A 16,209-nucleotide genomic window follows, 5' to 3' on the forward strand; every position below is an offset into this window, starting at 1 on the left:
TTTAATGAGACGACTCTTCAACATGACCCATTTCTATGCCTTTCTTCATTTAAAAAAAGGAGGGGGTGGTGGCTGGAAGCCAGAGCCTGACTTTAACCAACAATTCAGTTCATTAGCGCTAGCTACTGTAGTAACTGCTTGATTTATCTCATTTAACTTCAAGATTTTCCTCCAGCCCAGTCAATTGCTTATTTAGTAACCTCCCACTCTAGCTTTTACAAAACACTCAAGGAAAATAAATGGTTGACCAAACAAAAAAAAAAATCAAATCTAGCATGTGAATTCGGCGGTTCAGCTCCACCCCTGTTTTATGTCTTATATAGCTTGAAGAAAGTAGCTCAGCTGCCTCGGGTTCCCCTTTGGAAGCACCGTCCTCTCCTTTGCTGTCACTTGAGTTTTCTATCCACAGCACTCACGCCCAGTCAAATGAAAACTCTCCTGTTGTGTGGTTTGGGGTGCCCAGACAGGGCTTTCTAGCTTTATCAGATAAATTAGATCATTGAGTAGTAAATGCTTTCCGGGGAGAGAGGGAGAGAGAGAGAAAGAGAGAGGGAGAGAGAGAGAGAGAGAGAGAGAGAGAGAGAGAGAGAACTGTTGTGAAATATCTGTCTAAAGTTTTTTTAAAAAGTAACTTCTAAGTGAAATCCGTCACCTTTTAATTTGATTTCTTTGCTAGAAAGGAGAAGGAGCGATGGGCAGTGAGTGGTGGGCGTCTCCCTGGCATCTCCTGTGCGCGTAGAAACTGCTCTTGGCTAATGATATCCTTCTGTCAGCGGTGAAGCCAACATCAAGAACAACACACCCTATCATCTCTCTGAGTTCAACCCAGTGGGCTGGTGGGCTGCCCCTCCCAGGCTGCTTCTCCCACCCCTACCCACACCGCCTACCCCTGGCTCCAGAGCTGTCTTTCCAGCTGGGATTTATGTAATAAGAAAGTCCCTGGAACATGCAATGGGACCAGCATTGGTCCCTGAGATCCTCTCTCTCTCTAAGCCTGAAAAGATGGAAACATCTGGCAGCCACACGGGTTGCTCATCTTTGCACTCCTGGCTTAAAAACGGACAGATGAGCCTGGGAACGCAGCGAGTTAGATAAATAGCACAGCTGACCCGCTGTGGCCTGGTGGGTTCAAGGACCAGAAAGAAAGAGACTCACGCAGCCCTAGCTGGCTCTTGCGGCTGCTGTGGGGTCCGACAGGAACATGTGGATGCCATTGTGCTCCCCAAATGCTTCCCACAGGAAGGAGAACAATTTTCTTGATGCGAATTTCTCTGTAAGTGCCAAGCAGCCTTCCTGTTTCACTGCAGAGGTCGCCTTGGCGCGGTGCCTGATGGGAGAAACTTTCTGTGGGGATAGCCCAGAGCCCTTCATTCCGGTCCACATCAAAGCTCCGTTTCCCCCAGGCACGTTCTTTGCCTTCCTCCATTGTTCATTTCCATCACTGCCTGCCCACCCGTTTCAGTGCCGGCCACTCACACATCAGCCCTGAGAAGCCCAAGCACAGCAAAGAACGGTACGGCGTGGAAGGATGGCGGCTCCCGGTGCTCCTGCATCTTCTTGCTCTTGGATGCCATGGGCAGGCTTGTTGGAGGAGAGTCGTGATAAAGCTACACTTGCTCATCTTTTGAAGCCTCCTGACTGTAACCTTTTCCTTAGGGGGCTTAGAGCTGTCTAAGTCCGACAACTAAAGCTCACACTGGCCTTTTAGCTTGTGCCCATCTGAGACTGGGAATTGTTCTTAGATTTTCTTTTACTTCGTGTATGCATTCACAATTTCAGCCATATCCCTAATGTGCTCTGATCCTACTCTGACACTTCCTGTGATCGTCTCTTATGGCTTCCTTTGTCCCCATGAGTCCCCTCCTATTTTCCTGTCTCTTACGTCGATGTGATTCACTGTATTCAATTAGGGTAGTTGCTTGTTGTAAACTGGCGGTTATTTTCTTGAGCAAGGGCACCTTACCAGCAGATATTACAACTGAGAAACACGACACCCCTTTCTCAGGCAATTACTAACTGCCCATAGCTCTTTCGGCAGGAGTGGGGCCTCATGACCCGGCCCATTGTGGATGGAATATTGAGGGCTCCTGTCTTGTGCAGGTATCCAGTTCTGTTGCTAGTTCATGGAGCGACAGCCATGCTTGCCGGCATGGATCCACTTTCTTTCCGAGAATGAAAAGTCGATTCTTCCCACAGGTAGGCTGAGCCGCTCACCCTACGCTAGGTCTCTCTCTGCTGCCAGCACTGTTCTCACAAACTTTACTAATTCCTGGATATCCAAAGGCAAAACCACAAAGTGTTGGACTTACAGAAAAAGCTGAAGTGCTGTGAGCAAAAGATTTATCTTTCAACTAGCTGGCTCCTCAGCACCAAGACAGGTCAGTAAAAATCACCCACAGGGAGTTTTCCTATTTATTAAAAGCATTTAGCTTATTAGAATAAATAGAAAGCACCCACCAGCCAGGTCAAGAGACCTGGAAAGCCAGTCAGGAAGAGATCGGGATCTGGAATATTGAGTTTCCTATTTTTAACCAAAATTTTACAATAGAAACTAGTTTTTAAAGGTAAGATTTCACAACAGAAAAAAAAAAGCAATCTTCTGCTAAGAAAAGACTTAGTCGTTCAGAGCGAACCAATATGTGGATTACTGGTATGCAAGATTGGTGGCCTGACCTCAACGTAAATGACCTTGAGAGAAGTTGAGAGCACCATCTGAAAAGGGGAACTGAAGAGAGTCCTAAGCAGAAATATAGGGCAAAAAGCAGGGTGCCCAAACTCGGACACTGGTTCAGAGAAACGAAATTCCACGGCAACCCTCAGAAAAGGTTATTTTACGGTAGACTACAATGTGGTCAATCCAGGTGCTACACAATTTTACTTAATTAGACCTCCTCTCCTCTTGGTGCTATCATTGTTGTCTGTTAGAGGTGGGGTGAGGAAGGTAGGAAGGGGAAGTAGAATGTAGCATTTTCACTCCGGCTTCCTGTCCCGACTCATTGCTCTAGCAGACATTGGACCTCCACTCCACCAGGGGGCAGGCTACAGAGTGCGGCTCATAGCAAGAGCTAAGGCAGGTGCAGGTAACTAGGCAAGCTGCATCCAGAGTAGACCCAAAGTCACTTCCCTGTTAGACTCTCTCCTCAAGAAGACTGCCAGTCTCAGCTCTCCAGGACTTTCTCAGGCCCAGTGAATTCTCCGTGTCAAATGGATGAGAGGCCAAGTAGTCCTTATACACCCCGTCAATCAGCTTGGCAGCGTTGTTTCTGTCAAACCAGCAGTCTACCTGCTCTTGCCCATTATAAATCTTCCTTTGTTTCCAGACCACTGGTACTCGGCGCCCTTTCACGTTTAGGATAGCCTCAGGCACCCCTTCTGCGGGAAATGGCTGATTACTGAGATTCTTGCCAGACACTGCAGGAGCTTCTATAAGTTTGGCATCCTGGTTCAGGAACTGACCTGAGAGAGGGGGAAAAAACGGATATAAGTTGAATACAGACAGCAGCTGCTACCTAGCGTTGGTCTCAGGGGCAGGAGGGTTTTTCATGGACCACTGTCCTAGGCTAGCACCCCCCCTCCCCCAGCACTCATTTATTACCCAGGCTGTAATGAAGCCTGTGTACCAGACTATGTGGGGAGGAGAGAGTGAGATTCTCCTCATCGCGGTCTGCCCCTTCTGGAAACTGCCCAGCTGCTAAAGCTGAGCCAGAGTTAGCGCAATCTCGGCTAAATTGGGAGGCCAGCATGGTAGCTGCTAAGTAGGACACGGGGCCATGTCTTTCCTCTCCTTTCCTTGGTAACAGATCCCCCTCACACCATCCCCTCGCTGCTATGTACTGGGGTAGAGTAGTGGAAGCAGTCAGCTCAGTTCGGCCCTGACACTCAGTCTCAGAATTTTCCAGGTCAAGTGAGGGCATTGCTCTGGCCAAGGGAACGTGGATCTGCATCTGTGAGACAGTGCTTATGCTTGGCAGCCAAACACAATGAAACACACTGAGCTCAAGTGCCAGGAAATCCTGCCTTCTAAACCGAGCTCTGAAAATGACTCAGTTTTTAGTTTTGGGCAGAGGGCCCACGTGAGATTGCACGTTGAGGAAGGCCAGCCAGCATGGCCTGCCCGCTGCTCACAACAACACAGATGACTCCTGGGAAAGGCATCTGCCTTTCATGCTCAGGGCTGGACTGCCCTGGATCTGCTTCTTCTTGCAGAATGGCGAGAAACCAGCTCTTTGGAGGACTGCTCCCATCTCTTTGAGTTCTCGGAAGTCCAGTGAGAACTGGTGTATAAGACCCACCCATGAAACAAGAAATACACATTTCAGGGCTGGGGAGATGGCTCAGTCAGCAAGGTCCTGGCTCCACAAGCTTCAGGACCTTAGTTTGGTCTCTGGAGAGCATCATAAAGACAGGCATGGTGGCATCTGTTTGTAAATTCCAAAGATGGCTGGGTGTGGGGCGGAGACAAGAGACTCCCTGGAATACCACGAGCCAACTAGTCTATAGCTATATGGAAGTTCTAGGCTGGTGAGAGGCCCTGCCTCAAACAAAAAGTAGAAGGCATCTGAGAAACGATACCCAGATTTGTCCTCAGACTCCCATATGCACAAATAGCCCACACATACATGAACACATGCATACCAAAAAAAGTAACCTAATTTTCCCAGGATATATGAAGTCAGGCTTTCTGCATGTGAAGTTCTGGCATCTTTGTCAATGCAGATTTAATATACATGGGGGAACATACACTGGTAGTGAACGTGTGAACTTCCTTCCTGTCATTATCCCATAAACAATGCAGTCCAGCAATTACTTGCATGAGACTCACAGTGCTTTGGGTATGGTAAGTAATCCGGAAGTTATTTAAAATGGAGAGAGGAATGTTAGTAGGTTTGATGCAAATGCTGCATGTTTTATACAAAGGACTTTCGAGCATCCTTAGAGTTTAGTCTCTTGAGAGATCCTGGATCCAGCATCTTCATAAGATGCTGAAGGATAACTTAACAAAGGACCACACTCCCGCTGTAATCTTCTATCAAGCTCATACTGGCCACATGAATGCCCTTCCAGGAAACCCAGTTCTATCCTCCGATTACAGACTGAGATATGCAGTCACCTACCTAACAGGCCATGGCAATTGCTGGAAAGTCCTTTGCTATTGGCAATATAGAAGCCCAGGTGGTTTCGCTGGAAGGGTGCTGGCTTTTTGTAGAGGTGAATGAGGATGACGAAGGCAATGGTACCCTGGATGGTGACAGTGACGTTGGCGTTGGCAGACACCGACACCTCCAGTCCCCGGCTCCCTACCACCACACTCTGGTTGCAGGGGAGGACCAGCCTGTCTCCGCCATCCATGATGACCCTGTTTGGTGTGATCTCAAGGTAAGATCTCTCTGGCCGGTTGATGAGGATAGTGATGGTGCGGAAGTATGTGCGCTGTTTCTTGTGACCATTTGGAGGTGCTGGGGCCCCAATAAGCTCTCCATTCACAGTCACACCTCAAAGGCCAAGAAGAGAAGAGTGGTTAGAAAAGCCATGCCCATGTCCTGGCTAAAGACATCTGTTATGGTTTGCATTTGAACTGCCTCTCCAGAGGCACATGCCAAGGGCCAATCTCTCAAATCATGGTTCTGTTTTAAGAGGTCATGGAAATTATGAGGTAGGGGTCACTTGGAGGGAAGAGGGTCCTTGGGAGATGAATAGTTGGGAGGATCTTGTGCCACCCTATTGTTTCTCCGACTCTCTACTTCCTGTCAGCCATGATGTGAGCTCCTCTGTCTCGTTCTTCTCCTACCATGATTCTTTGCCTCACTGTGGGCCCAGAATTGATGGAACAAAGTTATGGACTCTGAAACCAGGACCCTGAATAAATCCTTCTCCCTTAAGTTTAATGTCACACATTTTGTCATTGATACAGAAAGCCATTGACCGTATCTAATGAATGTCCTTCTACCTTTCTTATCTTTCTATCTGTCACCAAGACTATTGTCTGAACTATACGTATGGGCCGCTTAGTGGTTGGTGACTGAGTGAGTGAATGAGAAAAGCCATGAATGTGCTTCTTTCCATGCTTAAATATAGGAATATATGAAGGGAGATGTAGGTTTGGGTCAAATTGTCATAGAAAGTGATGAATATCTTCATGCACTTGCATTCTTGTGACATTCTAGTGTCTGCTGGTGTCGTTTTGATGGACACTGTGTCTACAAGCTGTCAATAATCATAATTTAGATCCTTTGATGTCGCTGAGCAGGATTCAAAGCTCAGATGCCTTTTTTTTTTAATTCAGAAGGTGACTTCTTCTACCTAATATGAGTTCACCCTTGGAAATGCCAGCTAACAATTGAATCTGAAGTTTCTTGTTTTATAAAATGTAGGGGGAGTATAAAGCCTAAGAGAATAAGGAGGCGGTATCACAGAAGGAGACTTGTGTGAAAGCCATTAGCTGCCCTTGAGTGCAACTTCCTCTCTGTTTACTACATCACAAGTACAACTGCACCTTTCCAGCCTCCGTGAGACCTGGGAGCTGGATCCCAGTGCTCAGCGCGGTGCCACTGAACAGTAAACAGATGCAGTTGCAATTGGGGTATTTGGAAATGAGTTTGATGCATGTTGTATGCTTTGATTTCAGGAAAAGTAACTTTCACTAATAAAAGGCTGGTACATAATTAATTCTCCTTTTGCTGCTATGACAAACATCTGAGTGAAATCAGAATGGTTTCTAAGGAATGAAAGTGGTTTATTTTGGTTCACAGCTTCAGAGGTATTTCAGTTCTTTATGGTACAAAAGGCACGGTGAGGCAGTGCTCTTCATGGTAGTGGGACAATGTGGCAGAGAATCTCAATGAGGGTTGGGACCAGGAAGCAGATAGCGTAACAGCAAGGAGCCACGCAAAACATGTGTCCCTTCCCAGGGACACAATAGTAATAGTGACTTTCTTCCTTTAAATAAGCCCTATCTCCTGAGTTCTATAGCTTCCCCCAAACACTGCCATCATTTGAAGACAAAGCATTCAAAACACAAAGGATGTTACACAGTCAAATCTTATTAAGCTCTTTAGAAGGAGTGTCTCCATGGAGGGATATGGTTAGATCACTGACTCAATGCCAGCTGCCTTTCTAGAAAAAAGAGATTTAACTTTGAGGCTAGAAAGAGCTATGTGATAGAGAGCCTTGTCAAGCAGACACAGCCTGGAATCAGCTGGGAAGAGACTCTCCAGGACAGAATGTCTACATTGGGTTGTCCTGGGAGGCATGTCTGCAGGATGTTGTCTTCAGTTGATTGATGAAGGAAGGCCCAGTCTACTGTGGGCAGCACCATGCCCTAGGCAGAGGGTCCTGAACTGTATAAGAGCAGAGACATTGCTTTCTGTTCTTGACTATGGATGTACTATGACAAGCTTCTTTAAGTTCCTGCCTCTTTTCGTTCCTCACAGTAATGAAGTATAACCTGGGATTATGAGATAAAACAAGCCTTTTCTCCCCAGGTTACTTTGTTCAGGGTGTTTCAGCCCAGACACTGAAATGAAGTGAGGACAGCCTGCAAGAAAACCATCTGATAAAGGAGATCGGGGAAGCAAACTTCATGAAATTCCATCACAAATGCCACCTGTGGGTTATAACCTGCCTTGCCAGGACACTTACTGCTGAATACCTAGCAATACTGGAAGGCACATGCCCTCACTGTACTGTGCTGTATTGCTGTCCACATGGCTGTCCCCAAGCAATGAGTCACCTGCAGTGTGCTCAGAAAGCACTTCCTATGCTCATTTCTTATACTTCGTCTCTCAAGAGCCTAAGGTAGCCAAATCTCTGTTCACATAAATTCATGATCTATGAATTTTCTGTTTGGGCTTTCAACAGAAGTCTCCAGGGACTATGACCTGCCTACCACCACAGCTTCTGAGTGGACAGACATAACGACAGTAAGATGTGATAAATTACTATAGCACGTAAGTGTTCCTACCCATGATTCAATCATGTATGTAGTAGCCCATGAGACAGAACATTACAACCTCCATTTCACAGGATGGTCACTACAGCTGCTAAGTTGCAGGCCCAAGGCCACACTGGGGTATAAAGTAAGGGTTTGCTTCTGTGTCCAGAAACTTTGTACAGTGCCCTTACCAATCGGTACATGCTGAGCATCCAGGATGTCTTTCTTCTATCATTGGCCATTCACCTTCAGCACAGAGAATGAAATGCCCCATCCCCAGGCTTTGCCTAGGTACCATAAGGGAAGGTAGTACTTACCAGAGTCCAGGTGATCAGACACCAACTGTAGGATGTCCCCAGGCTCTCCGTCAATGTTAAAGCAGACAGTGAGTTTGCTTAAGGGGAAATCCACAACAAAATGGGGATCACCATCCACTACCGGGAGCAAGAGAAAAAGAAAAGAAAAAATGTGTATTGGATAAATATTACTTTATGTTATCAGATGAATTGTTTCTTTAATCATAATCAGAAGGCTGAAAGAATAGTATTCTCAGTGCTAAAGAAGGAAAATATACAGAAGTGTAAGGATGGCCCAAAGTTATGCAGCTTGTACATGGTGAGGGTAGACTGACTCCTGGTCTCCTGAGTTCGGATGTAATAGTGTTTCCATCATATCTGAGACAGCTAAGCCTTGAGAGGTACGATGATGAGAAACGAGAAGGGAGATGTTTTACACATTTCCGACTGCTGCTGAGTCTGACTTCCCACGGGTCTATGCCTATCATTTCCCTTGTCCCTTAACTGCCTCGGTGAGGAATGACGCACCAGAGCTGAAGAGATGGCTCAGTGGCTCAGAGCAGTGGCTGGCTTGCAGAGGATTGATTCAGGCCAGTTCCAAGCACCCACACGGAGGTTCACAGCCACCGACAACTCCTGTTCCAGGGAACCAGACACCCTCCCCTGGTCTCCGTGGGCCCGGCATGCTAATAGTACACAGACAGACATGTAGGCAGAACGCTCAAACTCATAAAATAAGAATAAATACATCTTAAAAGAATGAAAGAATGGAGATCCTTTCTCGTCTATGCCAAGAGTGCCATGGGGAATAATCCTTCACCAAGGAAGTCTGGAATATCCAGTCCTCACCCTGAGGATAGGTATGAATCAGGCCAACACAAAATTTAAACTTACTTAAATTATTATGGAGTTTTTGAGTGCATATACCCAAATTCTCCTGTTTCTGTGCCCATGGCACTGGATATCACAGGTATAGTGTGGCCACATCTGGATTTTGACACAGCTGCTAGGATTCAAACTCAGCTCCTTAGACTTGTGCAGTAAGTGCTCTTCCCAACTAAGCCATCTCCCCAACCTCATCATGGATTTTTCTTCCCTTTTGGTAGCCCACTTGTTAGTTCTAGACTGTGACTCTGTAAATTCTGTAGAATGCACATCATATCACAATGTCAACAGGTTGGACACTCCCTCTACACAGTCTCATTAACCATATAGTGTGGGCTGCTTGTAACACTTGGCACTCACAGTGGAGCCCAAGGCAATGCCAGGCAGAGTGTGAAAATCACAGTCAGTGATGATGGCAGAAGTCTCCCTTTCGGGTCACACAGAAGGTATAAGCCTCAGCCCTATTCTTTGTCTCTTTTGGTTTCTACTTCTGTTAGAAACAGTGTTATCTGTTCCTCAGCAGACCCTCCTGAGACTCAAGACCCATAGTCTTCTCTTATTTCGTAGGAAATTCAGTTTCTCTCTGACTTATACATAAGACCATGTGATTGGGAATAACTCTCTGCTCGGTGTGAATATGTGAACATGAAGCAGGGGGGTGTGGGTTAGAACTGTGTGTCTGGAGGAGTTCAGTCTTTTCAAGCTGCAAGGAAATTCCTGTCTCCCCCGTGACTGCTGAATCCCCCTTTCCTTCAGGACTGTCTCTCAGAAAAGACAGAGAGAATCCCATATCTCTCACTGCGACGAACCTCAAGCCCCACGTGAATGGAACATAAAGAAATACAAGGTGAGGATGGAGCTCAGTTAGTACAGGCCGTTGCCTCCCAAGTCTAGGGGCCTGAGCTCAATCCCTAGAGAGCATGTAAAAAGCCAGGTGTGGTAGCTTGTGCTTTTTAATCTGGATGACGGTGAGAGAGGCGGATCCCTGTAAGCTGGACATCAACTACTCTCCCTACAGGAAGTCCTGAATCAGGGAAGATCCTGTCTCATATGAAAGGTGGAAGGTACCTAAGAAATGAGTCTGGAGGCTTTCCTCTGACAGCCACACACATGTACACCCCCCCCCCCGAACATACGGGGGGTGTTGTTGGAGAATTCAAAGTATCTGCCTTGTTGGTAGAGACAAAATATCTAACGGAGACACCATTTCTTGCAGCCTTTGGCACAGGTGTGTAGGACATAGCTCGCCTGAACTTTGTCTGGCAATTTCTACCACGCTGAAAACATCATTTCCACCCTGATCCAGTACAAGGGAAGTTGTTGCTTGTTCCACCAGTGTGCGGAGGAGTCCAGCAATCAGCGCCACAGGCAGTATCCCAGAGAAGGTTGACCTGGATTCCACAGTACATCTGTGCTTTAGAAAGTGCATTCTCTCCATGGGACTCTTCGTGCTTCTAGCCCTACGGCTAATCACTGTGGTGTCCCTGGCTTTGTGAACAGGCACGTCTGGCCATTGGGAGAATAAAGCCCAGACATTCTTCCATCCAGATTCTTACTATATTATACACTTGGAAGATTCTGCCAAAAAAGAAATTTTACTATGTCTTCAGTCTCTGCTTCCCTTCAAAGCCAAGGATTCAAAAACAGCAAAAAAAAATTTAAAAAGAAAAACTGCCTATACAGCCAGATATCTTTATTTTTCTAACACCATTTTTATCTTTGGGACAGAAGAGGCTGGATGCATAGTTCAGCTCTCTAAAATCCAGGGTCCTTTAAAGCCGACAATGAGCAAAAGAAGCCTCCGCTCTCCATCTCCTCTCTTGGGTCATCTCTGTGGTGTTCATAAAATGACTTGTGATGGTTCTGGTTTATGTGTCTCATGCTGCTGAATGAAACGGGTTATGGGAACACATTCTGTGAGCTCCTGTTTTTACTGGCTTCAGAGAATTCCAAAAATTCCTTACTCATCTTACCTGATGTTTTAGTGATTTTAATTCTTGGGCTATATGATTTCTTGAGAGCAGGTCCTGAAAGAGACACAGAATAGTTGTTATGTGCTAGAGATGTGTGGAGAGGCACAGAGAACAGCAGCTGGAGATGAGAAGCCTGTAATAGGTTTCAGATATGTTTGTAATAACTGTAAGAATCAAAAAAGGCAAAGATCACAAATTCCAGGCTAGCCTGGGCTATAGAGCGAGACCCTATATCAAACAATGAGACAAAAATAAAAGAATTAAAAAGACGTTCTACACATAATCTAGGGCCTGCAAGATGACTCATCAGGTAAAGGCACTCAAGTTGACACCGAGCCTGACAACCTAAGTTCAATCCCTGAGACTTACAGAAGAGAGGGGAAAAAAAGCCCAACTCCTTCATGTTGTCCTCCGACCTCTCCTTGTGTTCCATGAACCACCATCCCACAGGAGCACACACACACACGCAATAAATGAATGCAATAAAATAAATAAACAAAATATCATTTCAACCAAGTAAATCTAAATGAAGAATCACTAACTTTGCCAGCAGAAGCTGCATCTGAGACAGGAAGAAGCTTGCACATGCGGACCCAAAATCCTCAATTCATTTCGAGAACTACACGCCCCAGGGGAGAGAGAGAGACTGCTAAAAGTACTAGAACACTCGTTCTATGCCAAAGGACTCGAGCTGAATAGTCAGTCCTGCCAATGGACCTTCATGGAACTTATGATTATCCCTACTTCTAGGCAAGCAACTGTACTTGCCGGGAGGTCCACAAGTGTTCCGGATTTCACAGCTGCGCGGGAGGGCCCGGGAATCCTAACTTCATGTTCTCTCTGCCATTGAATGTTTGTCAGAGCTTAACGTGAGAAATTATTAGCCAACATTTGTGGGATTCTGGGAGGGCCTGGTTAACTTCTGTCTCCTCTCTAAGAGATGAACATTTGACAGGAACAATAAAAAGCGTTATACAAGAAAAGCCAGGCTGCTTTCCACATGCTGGCGGTAGTAACATTGCAACCCTTGGCTTTGTTTAAAGTTCCTCCTGTCACTAAGGACTCTGTCAACTGACATCAAACGGCAAGTGTCCACACTTTTTAAAAAATGCATATATAGTATTTGTTTCTATTTTGTTGAGACAGAATCTGACTACATAGCCCAGGCTGAGCTCGAACTCACTGTCCTTCTGTCTGAGCCTGAGGCGCTGACGTCAGTGGGTAACGTTTCTCAGCCTCCTGCCATTCTTTTCACGGCTCTTCTGAGCTACGCTTTACGACGAGTTTAGCTATTTGAGAGGGCATCTGGTGAGTGCGCACTTCATATATGGTCATTGTTTATAAGAACTGCAAGATGCGAACAGAAAACAGACTTCTGCTGAGGTTTCCTTGGCCTTACAAGGAATTTGCACTCACACACAGGCCACTCCTGAGGCCTTGCTACCTGGCTGCACGTCGGCTCCTCGCAGGCTCTGCACCACCGTCTCAGGGCCTGTGGCTGCGGACATGCCGCGGCTCTCCTCCAGCCCGCCTGTGTGGAACCCTGGCTTCTTCAGCTTCATGGAGGTGAAGGGGGTCAGGAAGTGGTAATTCAAGGCTAAAGCCTGGGCCTTCTGCCTCAGCTGCTCCTTCTCTTGCTCGCTGCTGCTCTGCACCCAGGAGCTCAGCAGTTCCTTCACAGTGAGGTAGCTCCAAAGACGCTCGATGTGGTTGGGGTCCTTCCCACTGTCACTGGTAGGCCCAGCAGTCACTGTGACGTCATTCCCCAGCTTTTGAGACTCCACGGGGATGTCTTTTTTCAGGATGACAAATTTCTTACTGTTGCTTGCAGTGACTTCCACGTGGAATTGATCAAACTTCCTGTCTACCATCTTCCCAGCAATGATGATCTCGGAGCCATTAAAGTAGTTGGGAAACAGGGTTCTGGTGGCATGCTCCACTACATCCGGGGGATAATCGATGCGGATGTCAGAGAGAAGCGGGGTCCGAATCTCGTCATAGAACCTGCAGAGGAAGGACAGAGTGAATCAGGAGCTGCCTGGGCTACAGTCCAGCAGGAAATCAGGCTTGCAGAGGGTGTGGGTCTACTGTGCACGGGATCGTCCCCTGCACTACAGTTAGCGCAGGATTCTGATAGCAGATGGCATAGCAGTCACTAGAGCCTCTCTAATGAGTGAGCCTTCGCTCCTTCACAAATCTTCCTGGGACAGCAGCCTCCTTGGAATTAATTAAAATCTCCCATTGCCTACATCAACCTTTGGTTTCTTGAAATAGTCTTCATGGGGTACAACTTCAAAATTCCTCAAAACATTTGCTATATTTCCTTTCTACACACCTAAAGTTTCTCCAAGGTTTCCGCGTAATTTGTTCCTTGAATTCGAATGCATGTTACAAAGGTGCTTGAAGCAGCAGGTTAATCTTGGGCACTCTTGTCTTGACTCTAAGAGCTTCTGAGGGACACAGCATGTTTCCATTAGCACTTCCTGTGGCCCTGAAATGACGCGATGGACACTCCTTTTTCAACGGCCTAGACAGTGAAGGCTGTGGGGTCTCTCTCCACCACCATCTTGGGACATGTGGCCCTATTTCCCCCAATGTAGGGGGAATGTAGGTAGGCTGCAAAGTTAACGGTATCCCTTTCACAACAACTAGCTGTCTCCCTAAGTCTATCCTCTCCTTTTTAAAAGGTAGTTTTCTAACTAGGCACATGTCCATCTACCTACAAAGGAAAATCCCCAGATTCTGTTGTGGATGGTTATGGCCATGACGTCACACTTTCGCCCATGAACAAAAGCTAGGAATTGTATGTCCATCTTCCAAGACACAGGAAGATAGCGTGTGCTCACTTTTGTGGCTTTTATTCTTGCTGGGACTAAAAATCAGAAAGGACTTAGACTTAATTACAACATTGCAGATAATGATAACTCCTAAGGAAGTGAGGCACAGAGCGATGAAGTCCTGGGCCCCAGAATGACTATCTGGAGTAGAGGCTAAGCTGCATCAACTATCAAAGGAGCGTTAAATAAACCACTTAGTAAGCCTTTACAGCCAAAGGTGTCTGTACGGCATCGTAACTTCTACCTTATCTACTTATCTTCTAGAAATCTGTGAGGATCATAGGAAATGATGGATATATAAAAAAAATGGGTTTGTTTTAAGTTCTCAGGAAATGCAAGGTGTGGAAGGCATTTCCAGCAGAACGGCCGTGTAGCTAATGGTTTCAATGGAATTGCTTTTCCTTGTGACCTCCTGATTTTTGTTCTATGGTGCAGTAAGTTTTCTCTCTTTGAATCTGGTTTTGAATAATTTTTTATGATGTAGGAAGCAGATCTATGTGCTCACTTAACTCTTTCATTGACATCCGAGGAGAAAAATGGTGGCCAGTCCCTTAGCAACCGCCTGTGTTGATTGCATAGCTCAGAGATTGTCAGTCAGGCTTATGATTCATAAATTTCTTTGACTGTGGCTACCAAAATCTAGATAAAGCAGGCTCTTCCTTTGAAATAGACCCCATATGTGCACACTGAAGCTTGAGTTACATTGTGCTGAACCTGGAGACAGCACTTAATTCAACCAACAAAAAAAATCATATGCCATGATCAATAACATGTTATCTGAGACAAAGTAATTCTGTCTTAGGAAATCTAAGTTCTAGATTTTCTACCACTATTTTTTCCACAAAAAAAATTGATTTGAGTTTTCATCAGTTTTAATTGATTATTTTACTTCAAATTATAACATCATTTTACCAGTTATTTAAACTATCATGCTATTAATTATAACCCTACATGACATTAATGTGCAATAGTCACTGTGCCAAAACTTTAACTTTTCCCATTAACAATCATCAGTTATAACCCTTATGATGCAGAAGAGGAAACTGAGGCACTGGCAGTCTTAAAAGCCTACCTAAAGTCACATATTAAACTCAAATCAGACTGGTTTCAAAACACATTATGAGACAGGCAGCGTGGTACACCCAGGTAATCCCTGTCTACTGTAGGGGCTGAGACAGGAGGGTCACAAGTTCAAGGCCATATGAGGAATTTAGCAAGACCCACATCTCAAACTAAAATAACAGAAGGGTTACCTCATCAGTGGGTGAATCGTTTACTTAGCATACACAAGACCCTCTGTCCAAGTACTAGTGCCACAAAGTAAATAATTTTTTTTAAATGGGACTAAAACACACTGCAATAATTCTTCAATGCAATGAGCTGGCTTTATTTCCAGCAGATGTGAGGATAAGGCCCAGACATAGATGTCCTCAGCCTCTGGTTACAATGTTATCCTCAGCTCTGGATTCTTACTGCATCTATCCATAGGCCCCGCCCCGGCCTCTGGTTATGAGAAGACAGACAACAGACCCAATGAGTTGTGCTCCTGCCTTCTCCTCCTCATGAACGCGTCGTGTAAGACCACAGTTCTCCAACGACAGCTTCTCCAACAGTTTGAAGTCCACGTCATTGCCGATGCCGATGGTGAAGATGCAGATCTGACCTCCAGTGGCTTCCTTGGTGTTGCTCAGAATCTTCAGGGTGTTGGTCTCCCCGAAGGTGGGTTTCCCATCCGTGAGGAAGACGATGAGGGACACGCTCCGATCTTCAATGTCATTCTGGGCCACGTAATTGTTGAGCAGTTTGATGGCCTTCTGCAGGGCCCCATTGATGTCTGTACCTGGAGAACATCAACACAGGACAGCTCATGGCTTTGCAGTCACCTTCTACCTCTGAATGTACTGTCATATGCATGTAGCAAAGGCCTATCAGGGCTCAGAATCAAGGCTGTTCTAAGGCATGGCATCTTCTGTCCGCTCACCAGCACTGGGTCCTCTCCACAAGCAGAGTTGCCCAACCATTCCTCTTGAGAGTTCACTGAATGCCCAGGAACCAGAAAGGGGACTACTGAGTCAGATAAAAATCAAGACCACACCTGACACTTAAGGAGAACAGACCCCTTATCTGCTAGGGTCCTTCAACACACGTGAAATAGTTGAACTATTTTACTCTGAGTGCCAGGTGCTTGCCAACCTCTCATTTTATGACGAGGAAAGAGGCAAATGGCTAATAGACGGTGGAGCTGGATTCAAAGCCAGGAATCAAGCTTCAGGAGCTGTGCTCCAACC

At 46.0% G+C, this 16,209-nt stretch overlaps 1 protein-coding gene across 1 annotated transcript in view; it reads right to left on the bottom strand.

Annotated features, from left to right (window-relative positions):
• Nucleotides 1-802: 802 nt before the first annotated feature.
• Itih5 (inter-alpha-trypsin inhibitor heavy chain 5) overlaps nt 803-16,209 on the bottom strand; it is an 89,501-nt gene continuing 74,094 nt past the window's right edge. The window contains exons 9-14 of the mRNA XM_075970346.1: nt 15,452-15,761; nt 12,529-13,088; nt 11,085-11,138; nt 8,248-8,364; nt 5,115-5,492; nt 803-3,456 (exon numbers count right to left, since the gene is read on the bottom strand). Of these exons, the coding sequence (XP_075826461.1) occupies nt 3,128-3,456; nt 5,115-5,492; nt 8,248-8,364; nt 11,085-11,138; nt 12,529-13,088; nt 15,452-15,761 (1,748 nt within the window). The 3' untranslated portion in view covers nt 803-3,127. The remainder of the gene's footprint in view (nt 3,457-5,114; nt 5,493-8,247; nt 8,365-11,084; nt 11,139-12,528; nt 13,089-15,451; nt 15,762-16,209) is intronic.

Source organism: Microtus pennsylvanicus, chromosome 4 (assembly GCF_037038515.1).
Source record: "Microtus pennsylvanicus isolate mMicPen1 chromosome 4, mMicPen1.hap1, whole genome shotgun sequence".
NCBI lineage: Eukaryota > Metazoa > Chordata > Mammalia > Rodentia > Cricetidae > Microtus > Microtus pennsylvanicus.